Raw genomic sequence first — 25,035 nt, 5'->3', positions numbered from 1 at the left:
CCCAGCTGGAGACCCCAGTGTGAAGAGGGGCACCACGGGAGTGGAAGAGCTCACGAGAGAATCAGACGTCGAGCAAAATAAAATATGGTCAAGGGACGCCTGCCTGGATGGCTCAGTCAGAGGGGCATGTGACTCTTAATCTCAAGGTCATGAGTTCGAGTCCCGTGTTGGGAGTAGAGATTACTTAACTAAGTAAATAACTTAAAAAGTAAATAAATGGTCACGACTGTGCCTCAGAGAACACCAGCACTATTACAAAGAGAGAACAGTCACTATGGTAAAATGAGAACCGTGGCAGAATCACATGATGGCAAGCAAGGAAGGACAACTTGTCAGGAAGCTGCAGAGAGGTGAACGGCAGAGAAAAGGACGCGGCAAACAAGGAAGCAGGCCCCATCCTCATGGGGACCTCGGTGGAGTGGTGGAGCATGAAGAGTGAGATTACACTAGGAAAGTAAGTAGAAGTGGGGAACTAGAAACAGCCAAAGTACATTTCTTTTTCGGGAAGTTGAAGAAGTAAGAGAAATCGGAGGAATGGAGAAAGGGTAGATCTGAGGTGGTGGCATCCCCTCTCTGTTGATGACTCACGAAGAGGCAGTTATTTGCAGGCCGCAAGAAAGGAACAAGTGCACAGGGGACTAAAGATACAAGAAATAAAGAAGGCAAGGTTCTGAACAGTACAGGCAGCTCGTTATAGAGCTGGACAGGAACATACCCACTTCTTCTGTGAGAAATGAAGGAAGGAAATAAGAATGAGCAAGAATGACTAGTAATCTAACTAACCTCTCTGAGCTTCAGGTTCCTGTCTGCAAAAACACCTAGTCTCATAAGACTGTTCTGAAGATCAAATGAGAGAATGCATACAAGCAACAGACTCTAAGTAACGGTAGCCGTGTATCTGTGTTACAAGTACATGCACGAATTAGCTAGATTGCAGAAATAAACCTGCTTCTAGAGTCTGACACCTAGTAACCTGCCTAATACCTGCCTACCTTGTCCTAGGATCGCACTGTCACAGGAACCTCATACTTGGCCCTACCCATTCCACCCCTGCAGCAAGACAAAGAAATCACTATTCAGAGAATTCTTAGTGTGGTAAGCCCTAAAACAAGCCCAGACCTAGAGCATATGGAGGCAAGAATCAGGGTGGGACTCAGAATTAGGGGTCTGTGAGGAGGAAACGAGTTGAACAAGTTCTGCAGAGCACGTGACTTCAGCGGTTTCCCAGCTCTGTGCAATACAGAAGGGGAACAGACCAATGCCGGAACTGACGCTCCACACCATTGAGATTCAGTTCCTCCAGGAGCCGCTCCTCCGCTCCTCCGGTTACCACACCCGGCGTGCAGAGCAGATGCTCCCTCATGCCAGGGTTACTCGCGGCTGAAAACCTCCCAAGCTGGGCAGTCTTTCCTTGCAATTAGGATTCTACTAAGACCCTAACTTATCTAAGCACCATCCAGGCACTGGAAATACCTAGTGATTATAATACAGTGTGGCAGGAACAAGTCTTGAGAGAAACTAATGTATTCGATAAAGAACTCACCACCTGAAGAGGAAGGGAATTAGGGCTAGTTTCCCAGAGAAAATGACATTTAGGTCTTGAAGGACTGGGGTGTGGGGGGGGGGGGGTAGTGTTTAGGTGGGGAGAACAAGTCATAGGCCAAGGGAAGAGAATACACAAACCTTCCGAAGGATCTGAAACAGGAATGAAATGATCAGATATAACTTGACAGATCACTCTAAGCAGTAGGGTGAGGAGGAGGAATGGGTAAGGATACACAGTCCTAAGAAGTACTGGCAGTAATCCAGGCAAGAAAGATTTATAAAGGCTTGTTTCCCAAGCCACGCAAGCACGTGAGAAACCTTGATAGTATCTGCTTTAAAAGAAACTTCTGAGTATAAATTAAGCCAATCTGAATAGCTATAGGAATGAATGAGAAACAGAAAAGAAACTTTCTTCTTCTCCTCCTCCTCCTTCTCTTATTCATTTATTTAGAGAGTGAATGAGTGCACAAGCAGGGGAAGGGGGGGGGGGGGGGGATGGGAGAATTCCAAGCAGACTTTGCACTCAGAGCACAGAACCAGACTCAGGGCTCAAACCCATGAACTGTGAGATCATGACCTGAGCTGGTATCAAGAGTCAGATGCTTAACCAACTGAGCTACCCAGGAGGCCATTCTTCTTCAGTAATAACTTATTTAACCTAAACATCTCTGAGCAAATAATTTTAGTCTTTGCTAAATCGGATAAGTTATGTAAAGTCTACTTGTCAAAATTAGACGTCTAACTGTTATATTTCAAGAGTCCCCATTCTTACTGGGGTGATGGAAACTACACTATGGTAACAGTTGCACCATTCGATAAAGTTACTAAAACTCATTAAGTTGTACATTAAAAAATGGGAGACCTTTATGGCATGTAAATTATTACTTCAAAGAAGTTTTTCTAAAAAGTCCCTGCACTAACAGGATTAACTGCTGACTCCCAGACCACACCGTCAGATGCAGAGCCTGGCGAAACATTACCATGTTCGATCTACCCATCCATCTCTGCCACGTATCACAAAGTGTGAAAGACCTTTTAACCTTAAATGAACACAAAATCTTCAAACTGAGTTAGATGATACTAAGTCTCACCGGCTGCAGCCTAGTCATTGCCGGCCGGCCGTGAGCAGAACTTGGGGAAAGACACAGGTGAGAGTCCTCTAGGAGGCGGAAGACAGGTACCCATTTCCTTGCAAACTCGAGGCTCTGAGCCAGCCATCTCAGCCTACTGCCGCAGCTGCTAGAGCCCCGGAGACCAAGGAGAGCCTGTAGAGCAAGTACTAGGTCTGAAACTTAATTTTCAGACCTAGTACTTAGTGAGAACATGTCAGGAGAACGGGTTAACTGTCTTAATCATTAAGGACATAATCCTTGCCCTCTGAGGCTCACAGTATGTTAGGGAAGAGAAAAGTATAAGGCATTTATAACATATTATAAAGACAAGGGTGGGGAGGGACAGGTAGAAACACAAGAGAGGAGTACCTGACTCAGACCTAGGGTAAGGGTGGTGGGTGCTTCCTGGAGGAGGTGGATGCTACCTGAATTTACTTTCTTTTCTTTTTTTTAATTTTTTATTTTAGAGAGAAAGATCGACTGTGGGGGTTGGGGGAGGGCGAGAAGGTGTGGGGAAGAGGGAAGGAGAGAGAGCAGGAGAGAGAGGGGATGAATATATCCCAAGCAGGCTCCACACACAGTGTGGAGCCCCAAGGCAGGGTTCCATCCCACAACTGTGAGATCGTGACCTGAGCCAAAATCAAGAGTTGGGCACTCAACCGACTGAGCCACCCAGGGGCCCCTGAATTTACTCATAGATAGGCAATATATATACATAAGTCAAAATTCAAAAAGTATAAAAAGATACCCATTTAAAAGGAAGAAAATTTCATGAAATGGACAAGAGTGTCATATGCCACAGAGATTAAGAGAAGTACTGAAAATTTTATAATGGACACAACAATTAGGTCATCAGTCATTCCAGCAAGAGAAATCCGGTAGGGGAAAGAAGGGTACACAAACCACACCCACACAAGTTAGGATAAAGAAGTGGGTACGGGGAGTAAAGACAAGTTCTTCCTGAAGGAACAAAAGAAGGGATAATACAATAATCAGAGGAGGGTCTAGTATTAAGGGAATAGATCTGGAGTGGGTGAGGATGTTTATGTGCTACGGAGAAAAGAATCAACAGGAAAAAGTTTAAGTTATAGTTAAGAAAACCATCCTGGAAAGGGTGCCCGGGTGGCTCAGTTGGTTAGGCGAATGACTTCAGCTCAGGTCATGATCCCACGCTTGTGAGTTTGAGCCCCGCGTCGGGCTCTGTGCTGACAGCTCAGAGTCTGGAGCCTGCTTCAGATTCTGTGTCTTCCTCTCTCTCTGCCCCTCCCCCCCCCCTCAAAAATAAATAAACATTAAAAAGAAAAGAAAAGAAAACAATCCTGGAATATGAACCCTAGAGGACAAAAAGGAATATGATCCAGACCACACATAGAAGATGGAGTCTTAGGAAGAAAGATATTTCTCCCATTGCTACAGGGAAGGTCAAGCTGCCATGTTAAATAAGATGGGATAAATTTGTTAGGGCCAGAGAAATTGAGAGAGTTCGTAAAGAGGGGTCATCAAGCTGTAATATGGGAAGCTAAGGATGGAGACGACCACTAAGAATAAAGATTTGGTAAGAGCTTTTTGATTGGCCTTCCCCATCTGACAATTCAAATGTTTCTTTCAAAAGTCACCTCCTCCATGCACTCTTCCATGATCTACCCTTGGAAATAATCTCTCCTTCCTCCAAACTTCCTCTAAACTTTCCACTGGCACTTTGCACCTCTTTACCTCTTAATATAGTTATTTAAGTACCTAAGGGTGGAATCCTTTTCTGATTTACCTTTCAAGTACAGTGCTCAAAAAATAACTGCTGAATAACAAACTGTTCTTTCCCTCTTGCTTAAGGACCATAGCACTGGTCTCAATTATAACCAAGTAATAATAAAAAAAATCATCCTAAGCTCTCATCCCACAATGCTGAAATTCTCTTAACCACCCCAACCCCACGCTCCACACAGCTTTGCACCAACTTAACTGAATATTACTGAGCAGCTACTTTGTGAAAAGCACTGTGGAAGGAGTGCTCCTGGGTACCAAAAAGTAGAAAAAGGCAGTCTCACCTCTAAAGGAACACAAAAAATGTGTATATTTCTGCTTTCCCTTCTTGCCTATCTGATTTCAGCTTATCTTGCAAAGCTCAGCCATAAAATAATCTTTCCCTCATCTAAACTCTCACACATTTAACTGCATCGTTTCACTGGCAATCTTATATTGTCTTGCGACATTAGTTAGACCTTCCAACCTTTGATGTTAGGTAACTTTTTTTTTTTTTCAAATGGTGATGCCCTATCTGTCCAATTAATCTGTAACGCCCCTATGGACAGGACTGGGTTAATAAGCATTTGCCATTTGCCATCTTCTCCAGTTCTTTATTAGAGAGTCCTGCACAATGAGGAACCACAAATGCTTTCTACCTGTTTTATTTTATTGGAAGTGCTTTTCCCAACTGGTTTAGCCATGCCAAGGGGAAAAAAAAAAAATTGAGCAATAGAATGTTATCACTTAAAATAAAAATACCTTTGGGGCACCCGGGTGGCTCAGTAGGTTAAGCATCTGACTTCGGCTCAGGTCATGATCTCACAGTCTGTGAGTTCGAGCCCCACATCAGGCTCTGTGCTGACAGCTCAGAGCCTGGAGACTGCTTCAGATTCTGTGTCTCCCTCTCTGCCCCTCCCCTGCTCAAACACACTCTCTCTCTTTCTCTCTCAAAAATAAACATTAAAAAAAAAACCAAAACCTTTGAATAACACAGGAGATGAAAATAAAAATTGTTTGAAGTAACTCGAGAAAGTACTTAGGTTAGAACATAATCTTCCATCAACTGTTACATAGTCTATGCTTGAAAATCTTCTGCAACATGGATTTTTCCAAAGCAGATCTTTTATTTTTTTGAAATTTCTTATTGCTATAAAGTTCTTCCTCAAATTATGCAGATTTCCATTGCCTGGTTCTGTTCCTCTGGTACCACACATGATAAATTGAACCCCTCTTCCATATTTCAGATCTTTTAATAATAATAGGCAAAGTGTTAACAGTTGAATGAATTCCTATACTGGGTGAAAGATTGCACTTCTGAGATTCTATGTTTCTATAGTCCCCCTGAATCTTGTCTCCATATTAAATACTCTCAGTCCTTTCAAGGATTTCTCATACATCCTTTCATACATACAATCCTTTCAAGGATTTCTCATACATCATAATTTATAGACCTTTTACCATCCTGGTCAAGCTGATTCAACATGCACGAGTCCTTGAACAATAACCATGTCTCAACCAATGCACCAACACCCACTGATGGGGTTCCTCACTCTCTAAGGATTCTGATCTATCAGCAATGCCTGCTGTGGGTGTGAAAGAATCCCATCACACAACTATCACCCTTGCTCTAGACTATCAAGGTCCCTTTTAAGGTATGGCCTCCAGACCTGAAGATGAACTTGTTAGCCTCTGATGAGTACAGAGGACAAAGGGACATATACCACATTTCTATTAATGAACTGGTAAACAACACAGATTTGTTTCATTGTGTTCTTTTTTCCTACTAATGCTATTGCCATAAATGCTGCTACTCTATCCTGTACCTAAACACTCCATTTTTGAACCCCAATGTAGGATGTCACATTTATTACTATTAAATCTCATTAGATTCAGGGTATTTTGAATGCAGAACTTGTCACGAAGTGTATGAACCATCCCTCCAGCAACAAGTCAAACTCAAATTTAATCAATACACATCACTGATAAGCCCCAAGAAAAATGTTTTATCTGTAACATGCCCTAGAGAGCTTTCTTTGAACTTAAAACCTAGCAGCTCCTTTTATCATTGAGATAAAATTCATATAACATAAATTCACCACTTTTAACCATTTTAAAGTATGCAATTCAGTGTTTTTTAGTATACTCAAAATGTTGTGCAACCACCATGACTATTTAATTCCAGAAGATTTTCACCACCCAAAGAGAAAGCTCGCGCCCATTAAGCAATTACTCCTCATCTAGCAGCTCTTTTTGAATATGGTTTATTCAACTGGCTACAAATCTTAATTACCTTACAATCTAGTCCACATTTGTCAAACCTGTCACTAATGTATCACAAGACACACTTGCAAATGCCTTACTGAAATCTAGACATTACTGTGTTTCTCTGATTCACCAATCTGGTGACGCTGTCGTCAAAGAGGAAATGATCTTAATGTGACAGAGCTTGTCTCAGAAAGCCCTGGTTGACTCCTAAGCATCACTTGTTTCCTAAGTGCTCATCTACTTGACAATATGCTAGGAATTCTGCCCCAGACTAATTCGTTAGACTAGAATTTATGATTATCTTCTTTTCCTTTTTAATAATTAGTACATTTGCCCTCCTCTACTTTTTTAAGTTTATTTATTTTGAGAGAGAGAGAAAGCTCAAATGCACATGCACACATGCACTCACGAGGGCAGGGCAGAGAGAGAGAGAATCCCAAGCAGGCCCTGTAATGTTTGCACAGGGCCCAACATGAGATCACGACCTGAACCAAAACCAATAATCAGATGCTCCATCAACTGAGCCACCCCAGGTGCCCCACCCTCCTCCACTTTTAAAAACCACACTCCAGTTCTGCACAATGCCTTAAAGATCACTGATGACAGTTTAGCAATTATACCTACCCAGTTAGTACAGTAATGGCTTCAATTTAAGCTCTCTAAGCTGAGAACATTAGAACTCAAAGAACAGAAAGAAACTACAGATAAAACCTATAACAGTTGAGAACTAACCAGGAACATGTTCCAAATTTTCACTTGAAATAGTCCCTCAAATCCATTATTCTGACACAAAAAGAGTGCTTCCCAAACCAGTGTACTCTGGAACACTAGTTCTAAGCAAGAAAGTCTGTGAGAAGAGTCTGAGAGGAAACGAGGGGTGAGAAATCCTGCTTACACTCTCTTCTCCCTTTGAGATTCGGAACTTACAACCCACGATAAAAAGCCTATAGAACCCACCAGTCAAATCTAGTCAGCCACAGTTTCCAAATCCCAAACTGTATTCTCCTTTAACACAAAGAATAAACTGCGTTACTTTGGCAAGCTGATTCATCTCATCACAGTCTGTATGCCAAAGCTGTTAATCCAAAACCTGTTTTCTCAATGCCAACTTCATTACACACTGATTAGTCGTTTATGGCATAATACAACCTGCTTCAAAGTACTCTGGAAAATTCTAGCCAGTTTCTCTAAAATGGTATTTTTATGTTTCAAAAATCTCAACAGTTGGAAGAGCCTGGGTGGCTCCTTTGGTTAAGCATCCGACTTCGGCTCAGGTCATGGTCTTCCAGTTCATGAGTTCGAGCCCCACATCGGGCTCTCTACTGTCAGCACAGAGCCTACACTGGATCCTCTGTCTCCTCTCTCTGCTCCTCACCCACCTGCGCTGTCTCTCAAAAAATAAACATTTTTTTTTAATCTCAAAAAATTTTAAAGTAAATAAATAAGTCTCAACAGCTGAACCTGCCTTGTTCTGAAAAAAAATTAAGATCTCAATTCAAAGACTAGACAGCAAGGCAAACTACACATAACATCTCATCAGAGAGTCATTGTTGATGCTCAATATGTATTATCCAAACATCTAGAGAAAATAAGTAAATAAAGCAGGATCTCTACTTTAGTCCTCATACCAAAAAAATTCAAAATGGATCAAGGGGTTACATGTTAAAACTCTTTACATCCTAAAAATACTAGAAGAAAACACAGAGGAATGTTTTTGTATGGCACTGGTATAAATGACTCTAAAAAGGACATAAAGCCAAAAATCTAAAAATAAAAAAAAATTGGGGCGCCTGGGTGGCTCAGTCGGTTAAGCATCCGACTTGGGCCCGGGTCACGATCTCGCAGTCCGTGGGTTCGAGCCCCGCGTCGGGCTCTGGGCTGATGGCTCAGAGCCTGGAGCCTGCTTCCGATTCTGTGTCTCCCTCTCTCTCTGCCCCTCCCCCGTTCATGCTCTGTCTCTCTCTGTCCCAAAAATAAATAAACGTTAAAAAAAAAAATTAATAAAATCAAACATGTTTTAAAATTCTAAATTGTTAAAAATAATAATAAAATGAAATTCTAAATTATTTTAAAAACCTTAAAGTCAAACTTAAAGGACAAACTGGATTCTTTTCAGCACATGTGGCATCCAAAGCATCAATCCCCTCAATATATAAACAGCTCTTACAAATCAGTAAGAAAAAACTCAACAGAAAAATGAGCAAAGGGTTCTACCAAAACAGTTGGCAGAAAAGGAAATACAAATGGCTCTTAAACAAAGATCCTCAGGAAACCTGGCTGCCTCTGTCAGTAGAGCATGCAACTCTTGATCTCAGGGTAGTAAGTTCAAGTCCTACACTGGGTGTGGAGCTTACTTAAAAAAATAAATTTAAAAAAAAGTTAAATTAACAAAAAAGTTGTTCAGCTTCACTCAGAATTAGATAATCTGAAAATGAAACTACAATGAAACACCATTTTCACCTATGAAATTCTCAAATATTAAAAAAACTATAATACTGCAGGTTGATGAAATTATGGGTAAAGCAGCCCTCTTATACATTACGGATGGTACAACTTCCAGACCAAAGTGACAATATTTATCAAAACTGGGGCACCTGGGTGGCTCAGTCGGTTAAGCATCCAACTTCACCTTAGGTCAAGATCTCACGGTCTGTGAGTTCGAGCCCTCCGTCAGACTCTGTGCTGTCAGCTCAGAGCCTGGAACCTGCTTCAGATTCTGTGTCTCCCTCTCTCTCTACCCCTCACTGGCTCACATTCTGTCTCTCAAAAATAAATTTTTTTTTAATTAAAAAAAAAAAAAAAACTAAATGCACACATTCCCTTTGACTTAAAAATCCCACTTTTAGAAATTTATCCTACAATACCCCCAAGTGCGAGATGACATACATACAAAGTTGCTAACTACAACACTATAATAGCAAAAGCTGGGGTAAAATATGCACTGGTAGGTTCAATCTATACACTGAAAAAGTATGCAACTGTGAAGACAAAAATGAGGTACTCTGGTGTATTCATGTGGAGTAAGTTATGAGATGGAAAGCAGAATATGACAAGGAAATAAGTGACTAGGATTTATATGCATTGAATAATGAAAGACACATATTCATAACTGTGGTTCCAACTGGGGAAAAACGGAATGGCTGGGACACAGACTTTTTTTTCACTATATATCCTAGCATAGCCTCTAAGTGTCATGTTCATGTATTATTGATTTTTTTTTAATGATTAAAAATAAAATTTTAATTAAAAAAACTAAAATCTGGCTAAGAATATTTTTGTGGGACTTCTCAAGTTTTTTTTTTTTTTTTTTTTTTTTTTAATTTTTTTTTCAACGTTTATTTATTTTTAGGACAGAGAGAGACAGAGCATGAACGGGGGAGGGGCAGAGAGAGAGGGAGACACAGAATCAGAAACAGGCTCCAGGCTCCGAGCCATCAGCCCAGAGCATGACGCGGGGCTCGAACTCGCGGACCACGAGATCGTGACCTGGCTGAAGTCGGACGCTTAACCGACTGCGCCACCCAGGCGCCCCACTTCTCAAGTTTTTAAAGGAAATCCCCAAAGTCAAACCACTGCTGGGCACCACCTTTTCAATCAATGATTAAGAAGCATTGTCCAAACTAATGACATGACAGTATGCCTTCAGAGCAGAAAAACATTTTGTTACAATAGTCCTGGCAAGTAGTAAGTAACTTTTGTTTCCTTTTAGCTTATCTAGAGGTCATCTGATATGTATGTGTTATCTGTAATGAAATGATCTGCTCTTCTGTAAGGCTTTTTTGTATTTAAATTTTATTTTTATATCATTTTTCTATCTTCAATAATCACAGGTTTTTTCCTCCTTCTTTTCAATTTTTCCTCTTCTAATTTTGTCTCATTCCCTCCTTTGTACTTTAGTTCCTTCTGCTTCAGTTTGTAGGAACACTAACCCTATTCAAGAAAATATCTTGGGGCTCCTAGGTGGCTCAGTCGGTTGAGTGTCGACTTTTGGTTTCAGCTCGGGTCATGATCTTACGGTTCGTGGATTTGAGCTCCACATTGGGCTCTGTGCTGACTGCATGGAGCCTGCTTGGGATTCTCTATCTCCTTCTCTCTCTGCCCCTCCCCAACCAAGCCTCCCTCCCCCTGTCAAAAATAAATAATTTTTAAAATATATACCTTGTTTTTTATGTTGCAGATTAATAATCCCTAGAAGCAGGTGGATAATTTCTACCTTATGGATAATACCTATCACAATAATAGTTACTTCCCTTCTACTATAAAAGTCTCACAAGTTTTCCTAAAGCCAGAGTCCTCTTAGTTCCCAGACATCTGCCCCAACAGAAGCCAAGCCCTGGGCTGGCAGCTGCCTCTCCAATGCTCCTTCTGCTTTTCGTTATGATTTCCAATGAGTCAACAGGAAGGTATTCTGAGTAAAGAAGAAATAGAGGCCTTTAGACAGGACTTTCCTCCACCCACAACACCAAAAAATACAGTTCTTGCCAAACGATCCGAGGCAATTTCCAATCCAATTTGCCACTCCTGTCTGCATGAGGTCATTATGTAAAAAACAAGCAATGGGGAAGAAGATATGCCTTTCTAGGCGGAATCACAAGCAAATCCCAGGTTATGAACATGAAAGCCCAACCAGAACTCTCTGGCCTCCCCAGAGTCACCGTATTCAACTACATCACCTCTGCTGCAACCGCTCCCCCTTCCAAGGAAATCATCTTACCGAGCGGGAGTTAGGTCAAAAAAGTTAAACATACACATTTATCACAGATACCTATAAAAATCACTTAGCTAAGATTTTACATTTGCTGTATTTAAGATTTTACTTTAAGTAATCTCTGCACCTACCGTGGGGCTCCAACCCACGACCCCAAATTCAAGAGTTGCACGCTCCACCGACTGAGCCAGCCAGGCACCCCTATGTTTACTACATTTCTTTTTTTTTTTTTTTTTAATTTATTTTTTTTAATGTTTATTTATTTTTGAGACAGAGAGAGACAGAGCATGAACGGGGGAGGGGCAGAGAGAGAGGGAGACACAGAATCGGAAACAGGCTCCAGGCTCTGAGCGGTCAGCACAGAGCCTGACGCGGGGCTCGAACTCACGGAGTGTGAGATCGTGACCTGAGCCAAAGTCGGCCGCTTAACCGACTGAGCCACCCAGGCGCCCCACTACATTTCTTATTAGCATGAATAAATCTTTCACCAATCAACAAACATTTAACAGCTACTTATGTACGTCCATCACTATCTTTAGCTCTTCAGTAAATAAAACAAGTATAAAACAAAGTAAAAAAAATAAAAAAGTCCAACACTAGTTAGACACAAAGCTACGGGACAAATCAGAGAACGGTCCTCACACAGTCAGAGTGGCAGGCAAAAGACTCTGCAGTAAGTGGGCAGGCTTGCCCATCAGACAGGTAGGCAATTAACACCTGTGGGAACCAGCTGACTTAATGGTGGACTTCAATGTCGCCCCTTCTGTGCCTATAGAGGTCAACAGCACTAGTGTCGAGTTGGGCTTGAACCCCACAGACAGTTACGAGGCCAGCAGACAAGCGATACTAATTCATTTTTTCCCCTCTTCAAAATAAAAATAATGCCCATCTCGCAGTAATGTTTGTGTGTAAAGTACTTAATTACAGGCAGTTACTGCCGCTGTCATTATTTTTAGAAGCAGTGGTACTGCAGCAGCAAACTTGCCAGGTCTGGGCACTTGCCAGAACTGAAATCCGGCTCTGCCACTCACTAGACGGGCAAGTCAACCTCTCCAAGCTTTGCTTTCTTTTCTGTTAAATGCAGATAAGAATAAGCACCTCTTTAAGAAGAGCTAATCACCCGAATCAGCTAATCAGCTAATGCATACCAAGTGCTTAGCACAGCGCCTCGCATATAAGTGCTCAATACACGGTATTGATAATGACGGTGAAGAGGCAGAGGAACACCACGATCTCGATCTCGGGGCAGACAGAACAATGTTCATCTTTTTTTTTTTAATGTCTATTTACTTATTTTGACAGAAGAGAGACAGAGCTCGAACAGGGGAGGGGCAGAGAGAGGCAGAGAATCCCAAGCGGGCACTGCACTGTCCGTGCAGAGTCCGACGTGGGGCTCGACCAAAGGAGCCACAAAATTGTGACCTGAGCGGAGATCAAGAGTTGGAGGTCTAACCGAATAAGCCACTCAGATGCCCCAGACAAAATATTTTATATCATGATCTCCTGGCAAATTGCAGGCTTGAGTTTTGGGTTGGTTTTGCTTTTTGGGGTTTTTTTTTGGGGGGGGAGGGGGGTGTTTGTTTCCCTTTAACTGTTGTAAAAGTATTTGAAGTATTGAGATTTCTATAATAAAATGCCTTATTGGAAAATAACAATTCTTCCCAACATAGAATTTTAAGAAAAAAATTTCAAAACAACATTCAAGCTTAAGCAAGCAAACTTTCTCTTCAAAATAAAACATTAACCAGATCTTTCATTTATATGTTTAAGATTTTTGATTCATGTTCTGTCAAAGCACAGGGATCAATCGGAATAGCAGGAGCTCATCTCGAAGAAAAACCAAGCGGCACAGTCCTGACTGGATCAGGTGGGACACAGAACTTGTGCACTCGAGTGGCACTTTACTCAGTTTGCTCAAAGATATGGTCTCTAAGCAACCAGGTCCCAAATTTTAAACAAACAGTCCCAGTCATATGAATCACTTCCGAATGGTCTCACTTTGCCTACCAGCACTTTCTTACACAAATACTTCCTGCGAGGGGGTTATTTAGCAGTCTCAATTGGAAATAACCAGAAGCCATCAAATACCACATGGCTTAAAAATGTTCAGAATAGGTCCTGCTACCAACAGATATCCCCAAATCGTTAAACTGTGAAGCAGAAGAAATTCTGCAGAAATCAGAGACGGGTCATCATGCAAAGCCAGAAAATTAAATTCCTAGAACATGCCAACTTAGGCCCCCAAATACATTTTTCCTATTCTTTCATTGGAAACATTAAAATATACAAACACGATTGTTACTCTGACTCTAAGACTAGAAGAAATAAATGCCAAATTCAGTCAAATAAATAGCCCACTTAGCCCAATTAGACTTTCCCAATCTTGATGGGGGAGCAATCTATACAGTTAGCTGGCCTCTTAACACTGGTTTCCTGTGGTCACACCCACTCTGAGACTTAACTGAAACTAAGGGGAACTGGTAAAGTATTCAACCCAACTCTTGGCTCCAGCCTCCTTTTTTCCACCTGAAAAGAATGCTATATGTGTCACACTATTCTCCATGAACTAGAGACCATTAAATCTATTAACAAGAATAGAGAGGGAAAAGGAATGAACAATCCAAAATGAAAACTGCAATAAGACAAAGAAACTACCATTAACAGAACCAAAGGGGAAAAAACCAAGACAGTAGAAAAATCCAGTAAATCAAAAGATAGATGTGGGACACATATCTAGTCCTGATTTAACATAAACAGACAAAATGGAGAATAGCCATAAAACAAACTACAGAGATCTAACCTACCAACAGGTACCCCAAGACGGAACTAATGAGTCAGAACTAATTATTAAAGGTACAACTCCTTAGAGCTAAAACAAACAAAACACAAAACAAAAACAAACAAACCAGAAAGATAATATAAATCAAGAGTCTCCACATTACAGGCAAAATTACTAAGCCAACACCAACTCTAATATATAACTCGAGGAAACTTTAAGAAAGAAGAACTCCACAAGTTTCAAATCATGGAAAATTGTGAGGCCAAAACAAAACAGAAAAAAGTCATTTGTCATGGAGCTAAAATCAAGCCAGCTTTAGATGTTCCTAAGTTCTACACATTTTCTCAAGAAAAATGAAATATAGTTTACCATAAAAGAATAAAGAGTGTAGAAATAGAACTGTACTTAATTTAATATTTGACAAAGTAGACATCGATTGCTAACAGGTTGTAAAAAGATTATTTTTAGGTGACAGAATAACTTAGGGGCTCCTGGGTGACTCAGTTGGTTAAGCACCCAGCTTCAGCTCAGGTCATGATCTCGAGGTTTGTGGGTTCCAGCCCCACGTGGGGCTCTGTGCTAACAGCTGGGAGCCTGAAGCCTGCTTCAGATTCTGTATCTCCCCTCTCTCTCTGCTCCTCCCTCACCTGTGTGAGCTCGTGCTCTCTTTCTCAAAAATAATATTTTTGGGGGCGCCTGGGTGGCTCAGTCGGCTAAGTGTCCGACTTTGGCTCAGGTCACAACCTCATTTGTGGGTTGGAGCCCCACGTCGGGCTCTGTGCTGACAGCTAGGAGCCTGGAGCCTGCTTCGGATTCTGTGTCTCCCTCTCTCTCTGACCTTCCCCGTTCATGCTCTGTCTCAAAAATAAATAAACATTAAAAAAAATTTTTTTTTTTAATTTTTTTTTTTTTCAACGTTTATTTATTTTTGGGACAGAGAGAGACAGAGCATGAACGGGGGAGGGGCAGAGAGAGAGGGAGACACAGAATCGGAAACAGGCTCCAGGCTCTGAGCCATCAGCCCAGAGCCTGACGTGGGGCTCGAACTCGCAGACTGCGAGATCGTGACCTGGCTGAAGTCGGACGCTTAACCGACTGCGCCACCCAGGCGCCCCAAAAAAAAATTTTTTAATAAAAAAAAGATAAGTATTTTCTAAAAAGGCAACAAGAGGGATTTTTTTTTAAATGACAGAATAATTTGCATAAAATTTATTTATTTTGAGTGTGAGGGTGCAAGCAGGGGAAGGGCAGAGAGAGAGGGGCAGAAAGAGAGGGGGAGAAAGGGAGGGGAGGGAGAGAGAGAGAGAGAAAGAGAGAGAGAGAGAGAGAGAGAGAGAGAGAGAGAGAGAGAGAATCCCAAGCAGACTCGTGCTATTGGCACAGAGCCCAATGAGGGGCCCGATTTCACGAGCCCATGACCCATCAGATCATGAGCCCAAATCAAGAGTCAGATGCTTAACCGACTGAGCCATCCAGGCACCCCTAAAATGACAGAATAATTTACAAACACCATGAGATTTAAAGACTTAGATTCCTAACAAAAATTAAGCATTAAATTGAAAAAAGCTAACAATATAAGACTTCACATTTTAGCACGGCTTTGGAGAATTTGAACTATGGCTTTGAATTGATCAAAGAAATTGCAAAGAGAAAGATTAACATTTGAATTGCATAAAATTGAAAACTGCTGTACAGGGGCACCTGGCTGGCTCAGTCGGTATTGTGTGTGACTCTTGATCTCATGGTTGTAGATTTGAGGCCCGCGTTGAATGTGGAGATTACTTAAAAATAAAATCTTAAAGAAATTTAACAAAATTAAAAAATAAAACTTCTGTACAGTGAAAAACCAAAATGGCAAATCAAGAGAAAATATTGGTAGCAAATGCAACAGGAGGTTGACCATATTACAAGAGAGCTTATGAAAGTTAACATCATGACTCTATTAGACAACCTCATCCACAATGTGAATAAAATTGATAAACAAGTACATGGGAAAAATGTTTAAACTTTCCAGCAATCAAAGCAATATCATTTTAAACTGGAATAAGCCTAAATAAATTATGAATGTTATGTAACCACTGAAAATAGTAATTAAGATATAGCAATTAAAAGATCTAAATTTGTGAATACAACTATCTAAAAATTATCTACAACTTTTCCTTTTACTCAGGCCCTTTCTTTTTTCTTTATTATAAAATTCATGATCATCGTAAAAAGCATTTTAAATCTACCGAAGAGCACTAAAATAAAAAGGAAACGTCTTGGGGTGCCTGGGTGGCTTAGTCAGTTAAGTATCTCTTGGTTTTGGCTCAGGTCACGATCTCACCATTGGTGGGTTCGAGCCCCGAGTTCAAGCCTGCTTGAGATTCTCTCTCTTCCTCCCTCTCTCTCAAATAAATAAACATTTAATGGAAAAAAAAAAAAAAAAGGAAAAGTCTTCTCACACCCTCCACCCTGACTCCCTAGAGGTATCTTCTTATTTCTGGAGTTTCCTGTGAAACACAAGCTTAAATCTGAAGTGAAAAAACTAAGGCTACAAACCTTTAGGACTTTGAAAGTGCCCAGAAAATTCTCCAGAAAAGTTTACTAATGCCTCATCACCTTTATGTTAAATCTGCTTTTGCCCCAAGGGCCAGGATAAAGAATACATTTACCCAGTGCCCACTGCATTTCGGCCACTATGCCAGGCACTTAAGCCCTCACAGCACCTCCAGAAGATGAGTAGTATCTCCATTCTGCAAAGCACAAATTTAGGCTCACTCCCTCAAGTTAAACAACTTGCTAAACCAGAATCAGAAATCACACCTGCCCAAACTGAAAATCCTCACTCTTTTCACTTCGCGTATCCCAACAGCCAAGTTTTTTAAAACATTTCAGGTTTGTTTGTTTGTTTTATTTTTTTTAATGTTTATTTTTGAGAGAGAGAGAGACAGAGAGAAAGACAGAGCATGAGCAGGGGAGGGGCAGTGAGAGAGGGAGACATACAGAAGCTGAAGCAGGCTCCAGGCTCCGAGCTGTCAGCACAGAGCCCGTCGCGGGGCTTGAACTCACAAACCATGAGATCATGACCTGAGCTGAAGTTTGGACGCTTAACAGACTGAGCCACCCAGGTGCCCCAAATGTTTCAGGTTTTTTAAATGTCTGTTTTAATTAATTGTAAGTATTATGAGATTACAGTAGTATGACTTTTCTTAGTACCAAAGAGAGCTGACTGCCTAATACATACCAGATTACTCTCCATATTTCTTCATTGTAAATTTTGCTGAGTGTCCCAGCTACACCACAGGGTAAAAAGCAGTAAAATGCTTTTCTGCCCACAGTAGGAACTAATCCTTCCGTGTGTGCAAAAAGCACTCTTAGTTTGAACAACTTTAACAAAGGCACTTTTAAATGCAACCAACTTCTTACCTCTGAGTCTATCCAAGGCAGGTGCACCAAGGTAAGTTTCAGAAAATAGAAGTGAGGTTTTCCATCTGTATCATCATTTTCAGAGTCAAGACTAAATCCCACCCCATACTTCACCTTGCTAATTATGAATACATGAATGTACCCGGCTTGTAGTCCCAATGTGCCATTAAGCAGCTATATCTATGTGACCCTCTGACTCACAGAGGGTCTCATGAGGCAATTAAATTAGTTTTCCCATCTGTAAAAGGAAAACATAGGCCAACCTCCTAAAAAATGAAGGGATATTCCTCCACTTGAGAATTGTAGAGGCTGATGGGCAAGGTGTTGTTCTTCTGAATCCCCTCACCTACCCATTTTTTTTTTTTTTTCTTGCCCAATCTTAAATATCTTTAACTTGCGTTCATGATCATGGTGTGCCAGCCTGGATATATCCAGATGTTACTGAATTCTGCTCCCATGTAGAGATCTAAAGAGCCCATCCTAGAAAATGTTCAATGCCAACAACAAAGTCATATGCACAAAAGAGAATTTGTTCTCAAGAACTGATTTTTTTCCAAGACACTGTTTCAATTCCCCTAAATTACAGAAGGAAGAGTGCCTGTTTAGCGCCATGCTCTTGTTAACAACGCGAAGTCTCTGCCAGTCTCCAACCAGCCAGAGCCCTGCTTTCCCTTCCACACGGGGCTGGGGGTATGTTTTGGGGGGGGGGGGGGGGGGGGCAGGCCCTGCCCCTTCAGGTAGGGTATGGACACAGCAAGAGAAAGGTGGCCCATGACAGGTCTTGAAAGGGCATTACAGCAAGCCTCTGAAAGAAGGGACCCTTAACCTTCAACCCCAGAGAGTGCTGGGATTAACTTTCTTCCTGTGACCTTTAAACTAACTGAATTTTCTCCTGTTTCCATTTATACATTCTCCTCACTGCAGACTACGCGTCCTGCCCGGCCTGATATGTTCTCTTCCTGGGTCTGTTCACGTGAACATTCTGATCCTTCTCTGTATCACTTTCTCCTCTCCAAGACCTGAGCGCCTAGTGTAGCTCACATATTTACACTTCGCCTCTCTCAACTAAGTGAAAATGCTAGTCGTCTCTACCATACAGCTATTCCACAGACCAAACAAATGTGAAGACAATCACAACAGGCAAAAGATCAAAATAAACCCCCATTTTGGGGCGCCTGGGTGGCTCAGTCGGTTAAGCGTCCGACTTCAGATGGGGTCATGATCTGACTGTGAGTTCGAGCCCCGCGTCGGGCTCTGTGCTGACAGCTCAGAGTCTGGAGCCTGCTTCGGATTCTGTGTCTCCCTCTCTCTCTGCCCCTCCCCTGCTCATGCTCTGTCTCAGAAATAAATAAAAACATCAAAAATTGTTTTAAAAATAAAAATTAAAAAATAAACCTACATTTCAAGTCCTTGGTCTGTTCTGCAGCTCGTAACAAAAAGCCCTGAATCCTCAGATATTTCATTAAAATAGTAACTTAATTTCCATATTAAAGCTACTCCCCAAAAAATAGGGAAAAGCAGAATCTATTTTCTTACTCCCAATCACTCTAGGTGCACACTTTTACGGAATCACTCCTAAATTTTCCCACTTAACCTTTCAGGGAAACATAAACCCACGGCACACCCTCATTTCTCTACAAACACCCCTACACTCCCTGTCTCCACACATTCATCTTCACCCTCTCTACACAATCTCCTCTCTTCCCAGGGAAGAGCTCTGTTACAGGTACGGGAGAAAATGGAGTGCCCTGGGATACACAATGGAGCCACTGTACTTGAAGGTGGAGCTTCCAGGGGGAGGAGTATCAGTACTAGAAATAGAACCGAAGAGGGAAACCTTTTCTCTCCTGGATCTCTCTGATCTTTCTTCCTGGACTTGGAAGGGGTGTAAATTCCAGACCTTGGGGCTCCTCCAACTCAGGAGGGGTGGAGGTTATGAAGGAAACAGGATGGGGGCCGATCCAAAAAGGAAAACTGGGCTTGCGCTAGAGGGGAAAGTGGGGCGCCAACAGCACACGGGGACAGCCCAGCTCACCAGGGTAGAAAACACAACGGGAGCTAAAGCCCCAGCTACGACGGGAGAGCATGTGATTTGTCCGTGGTTTACCTCAAACACTTTTTAAGGGTGGCAGCAGCCGCTTCATACGGCCAGTAGGGATCCCAGTCTTCTATTCTCTGCAGAGCACCCCAGGCTTCTTCCTAGCCCCCTCTGGTAGTAAAATCTAAATACATGCTCCCAGCTTGATTTTCTTTTTTTTTTTTTTTTTTTAATTTTTTTTTCCCAGCTTGATTTTCTAATCAAAGCTTTCAACAACCACCACCACCGCATCCTGGGATTGCCTCCCTAAAATAAATCAGGCACATTTCCACGATGCCAGGCCAATAGGACAATACGCCACGATTATACCCTCCCTTATAACCCGAAGCATAAAAAATAAAGAGTATCACCAATGTCTCACTTCCTCGGTCACTTCCTAAGTATGCAAAAGTAGCCAACTAAAAAACACTGCAGGTGATCATGGATGTTAAAGGAAATGGGCTACTTTTCTATTCTGGAAAAAACACCTCAGAGGGACACCTGAGTGGCTCAGTCGGTTAAACGTCTGACTCTGGATCTCAGGGTTGAGGGAAAACTCCCGACAGAAAAGAACGGCCCTAGAGCAGATGGAAATGAGCAGACAGAATACGCAAAGAAGGAGATGTGATAGAAAGCACCATTCTCGTCAGGCTATCATAACGCAGAGCTCTAAAACTATTTTAAATCTTGCTTCTCGGGCGCCTGGGTGGCTCAGTCGGTTGAGCGTCCGACTTCAGCTCAGGTCACGATCTCACGGTCCATGAGTTCGAGCCCCGCGTCGGGCTCTGGGCTGATGGCTCAGAGCCTGGAGCCTGCTTCCGATTCTGTGTCTCCCTCTCTCTCTGACCCTCCCCCGTTCATGCTCTGTCTCTGTCTCAAAAATAAATAAACGTTAAAAAAAAAAAAAAAAATTTAAAAAAAAAATCTTGCTTCTCAACTAAGGGGGAGCCCATCAGAACCACCAGAACCATTTAAAATATATAGGTGTAGGGGCACCTGGTGGCTCGGTCGGTTGAGTGTCCGACTCTTGATTTTGGCTCAGGTCATGATCTCACAGTTCATGGGTTCAAGCCCTGCATCAGGCTCTGTGCTATCAGTGCAGAGCCTGCTTGGGATTCTTTCTCTCCCTCTCTCTCTGCCCCCACCCCATGCTCACTGCTCGCTCTCTCTCTCAAAAAATAAATAAACCTTAAATAAGATATACAGGTATCTGGACCTTCCAGACCTACAGAATCAGAGTCTCTATGGTAAGGCCGAGATATCTGTATTTTTAAGTTCCCCGGGTCACCTAATGCACACACTTGGTTGAGAACCACTGCACGACTGACTTTCAAAAAACTAATCTTCAGTCAAGAAAACTACAAGTAGACCATGCAGACTCAGGCTTCAGCTTCCTCACTGACATGAAATGGTTAAAGTGGAAGAGGCGTTGAACTAGAGTAGCCGTGGCAAGGGGGTGGTAGCCAAGACGCTCTGTAAAAAGGGAATTTTCCTGTGGAAACCCAAGTTTAAAACAAAAGCAGAACTGCTTCGGATGGAGGAAGGAAGGGAGCTGGGGTTCTTCCCTCTCATCCCCAGGTCACCGCAACAGAGACACAGGATGGTCTCTCATTCCAGCTGTGGCTTTCAAATTCTTTGACTTTCCAAAACTAGATCTAGTGCGCAGTTTAAGTAACAGGGACCTAATCTTTTTTTTCCATGGGGCCCTTACACACTTCATATGAGAAACATCCCCTTTTCTTTTTTTTTTAAGTTTATTTATTTTGAGAGAGAGAGAGCAAGCGAGCGAGCAGGGCAGGGGCAGAGAGGATCTCAAGGAGCCTCCACGCTCAGCCTAGAGCTGACGTGGGGCTCTATCTCGGGACTGAGATCATGACCTGAGCCAAAATCAAGAGTGGGTCCTTTAACCGACTGAGCCCCCAGGCGCCCCGCCTCTTTTCTAATCACATATTCACTTCCTGCTGTCTAACCTTCTATTTAGAAAAACAAGTGTTATTATCATTCTCCCCACCTAAATCACCACTAACCGCCCCCCTGTACCCAGTCTAAAGGAAGAGGTTTAAGCTCAGCAAAGAAGCCTGGATTCAAGACATCAGAATGCTGTTAGAGAGTCCCAGGGACGGAAGAAGGACAACGGAACCAGGGAGGGGCACAAAAGGGACCATGTCTTTCGAGAGGAAAAGGAAAAGAGCTGAAAGGCTAACACTTGTAACTTCAGGAACACATGGATGTTTGTTGTATTGTTCTCTGGACTTTCCTAACAGTGTTTTAAGAGCCTCAGAATTAACAAAACAAAAATACTCTTGTTTATTAACACTACTGAAACATCCTTGATTTTCATTGGACTTTGCTCACAAATACCTTTCATTACCCCATGCTGGCCTTTTCCACCAAAGCTCACATGTAGGAAACAAGATCTGTAATTATATCTATCTGCCCTGGGGCCTTGCAAAGGAATACCAGCACCAAAACAAAACTGAACCACTGATAGCAAATAGACACTCTAAGAGTAAGACCACCAGGTGTCCCAGCATCTGAAAAGGGAAAACCGCCCTTATACGTTCACTTCTCAAAAAATGCAGAGGATGGGGACTCCGGTAAACTTTGAATACTGCCAAACCGGTGGACCTTTCCCCAGAGTCCTACCAAGAGAAAATGAATCCAATTCATATATAAATCAAAACCAGTGAAACACCAGGCTAAGAACTTTAAACTTCAAAAAATGCTATTTCAAAAAAAAACCAAAATGCTATTTCTGGGCCACCTGGCTGGCTCAAGCATAAAGCCTGTGATTCTTGATCTCAGGGTCCTGAGTTCAAGCCCCGTGTTGGGTATGGAGCCTGCTTAAAAAGAAACACACAAAAAAGAAAAGTTTGGGGAAAAAAACCCCACAAACTGCTACTCTCCCCTACAGCTCGTAGTGCCCCAAAACACGCACGATACGCATAAAACCAAACACAGATCTGGGAATTTTTCAGAATATATAAGCGCCCATCAGAGTTTCACGATAAGCTGCTATCAAGGCCACTTGTTCCCGTGAATAAATACCCTACCTATACTTATTCCTTCAAACTACCAGCCTCCGACAGTCACACCTAGGACATATTCAAAGAGATCTTTATCTGTTCACATCACAACAGCTCCCTTCTCTGCAGCCGGCCAATCGTTACCTCTTCGCTTCTTCCAAATGACAAAGGTACTCATAAGCCACATTCTGACGTCTCCTTTCGTCCATCTCCTCTGCAGTGAGTCTCTCATTATCCAGGACAGCTAAAACATGAAAGGAAGAATGTAAACACAAGAATCTGTAACCTTTCTGACAGATAAAAGAAAGCCACGGCATCAAATTCCTGTTAGTCACCCGACAGGTCAGGGTAACCTGTGGACGTGTGGATGGCCAGATGTACTACGAAGACTTTCCTAAAACAGGAACTAGGGAGTTTCAACTACATTCGTCTTACCCTTTTGTTACAAGTGTCATCGTATAGACTTGTACGAAATTTTAGTACAAGTTTGTTGTCACTTGACAAATACTGAGTTGAGATTTTGGCCCAACTCTGTTCTGGTCTATCTACCAGACTCTCTCCCAATACAGAGCTGAGAGTGTTGTTTTCCCCTTGTTTATTAATAACCCAAGGCAGCAGTCATTGAGAACTAAGTGGCGGTAATTATGTTCAACGCCTTACATGCATTCTCTCACGGAAGTCCCACAACAATCCTCTGATTATCACTCCCATTTTACAGATGAGGAAACTGAGGCTGGGTGCCCTTAGCTCTACCGCTAATAAGCGGTTGCCGGGCCTGGATTCCAACCCAGGCAGTCTGTCTCAAATCTGCCAACTTCATGGGCACCCGGGGTATGGCATCGACTCCTGACTCCTTGGGATGGCATTCAAGGCCTTTTCCAATTTGGCCCCAACTACTTCTGGAAACTCTTCTCCCTCTGCCCCACCCTCCTCCCCCCACCACCGTGTACTGTCTGTGACCCCACGCTGCCCAACCTCACGCAGCATCCGCCAGAGCTCCGTTCACGTGTCACTACCTGTGTTCTTACTGCCTTCCCCCCACCCCTCCTCCACATCCACCTTCCTGCTTTTGCCCGGCTGGCTCAGCATCTTTTATCTCTATTACACCTCACTATCATTAGCTTGTACACCTGTCCTTCTCTGATTGAGACGCTCTTGGCAGGCAGGGCCTGCTCTTACTCACTAATTTCACAAACGTGACACAATCCCTCACACATAACTGTTGAGTGAACTTATCCTAAAAACGGACCATTACTCTCACAAGAGAAAATAAAAACGAAATCTCGGGATTCCAAAGGACCCTCCTGCGGCCAGCGGTAGCTGTGCCGCCTACAAGTTCAGTGCCGTCCCCTGGACGGCTACAGAAAACGAGGTTCGGAAAAATGAGGAAGTCACAGGGGTTCTTTTTTTCTTTTCTTTTTTTCTTTCTTTTTTTTTTTTTTTTTTTTCTTCTCTCTCTCTGTTTTAATTTTTGAAAGCCTGACCAGGGAACGAAGCCCGAGCAAGGTGAAGTGGCCCGCCCCGGGCCGCACGTCTCCGCTGGCCCGGGGCCCCCCGCAGGTCCCGACCCCCGGTCCACGTCGCAGCCGGCACCCGGGGCAGCGCCTTCCCGCGAAGCGCGAGCGGAGCCCAGCGCTCCGGGACACGCCCTGCCCCGGCCTCCTGCCACCTCACCCTAGGCCGTCTCCCCCAAATCTCGGCGGCGCTGCGAGGCGGGAGGCTCTGGGTGGGGCCCCTCGCGTCGCGGCGCCCGGGCTCAGGCGAAGAGGGCCGCCTGCGTCCCCGCCGCCACCGCCTCCGAGCCCAGGTCGCGCGCCTCGCCGCCCCTCCCGCCCGCCGCCCGGCCCGGCCCGGCCGGCTCTTCCGGGTCCGCGCGGCCCGCAGCCGCCCTGCCGCGCCCGCCCGCCCGCCCGCCCGAGCCCCCCGGGAAAACGGCGCCTGGGAGGCAGCGAGCCCGGCCCCGAAGCCCCCGCGCCGCAGAGCCCCGCACTCACAGCCGTAGTGCGGCCGGACCACGCCCAGTCCGTCAACATCGTCCGTGGCGGACATGGCGGCCGAGCCCGGGTCTCTGCTGAGGAAGCGGTGAGACCTTGAAGGCGCGGCCGACGGCAGCTGCGGCTCCTGCAGAGTGCGCGGGCTGCCTTGCTCCCCGAGGCCCCGCCCCGCCCCGTCGGCCCCGCCCCATCCGACCCCTCCCCTCCGGCCCCGCCCTGCCGCGCCTCGCCCTGCCGCGCCGAAGGGAGCTGGGGTGGGGGCGGAGCCCGAGCCGCTCAGCCCCGCCCAATCCCCGCCCCTGGAGGTAACACCCTCTGGAGGCGGAAGGAAGGGGGCGGAGCCCACCCGTCCCCGGCGCTCGCGGTCCTCCTCGCTCC

At 43.7% G+C, this 25,035-nt stretch overlaps 1 protein-coding gene across 1 annotated transcript in view; it reads right to left on the bottom strand.

The window, feature by feature from the left end:
* Positions 1-24,810, bottom strand: part of IQGAP1 (IQ motif containing GTPase activating protein 1) — a 102,722-nt gene extending 77,912 nt beyond the window's left edge. Inside the window, exons 1-2 of the mRNA XM_047862222.1 lie at positions 24,658-24,810; positions 22,808-22,907 (exon numbers count right to left, since the gene is read on the bottom strand). Coding sequence (XP_047718178.1) covers positions 22,808-22,907; positions 24,658-24,712 — 155 coding nt within the window. The 5' untranslated portion in view covers positions 24,713-24,810. The remainder of the gene's footprint in view (positions 1-22,807; positions 22,908-24,657) is intronic.
* Positions 24,811-25,035: the final 225 nt, after the last annotated feature.

The sequence above is a fragment of the Prionailurus viverrinus genome, chromosome B3 (genome assembly GCF_022837055.1).
Source record: "Prionailurus viverrinus isolate Anna chromosome B3, UM_Priviv_1.0, whole genome shotgun sequence".
Classification (NCBI taxonomy): domain Eukaryota; kingdom Metazoa; phylum Chordata; class Mammalia; order Carnivora; family Felidae; genus Prionailurus; species Prionailurus viverrinus.
The sequence above is the reverse complement of the archived record's forward strand: the minus strand, read 5'-3'. Positions and strand labels throughout refer to the sequence as shown.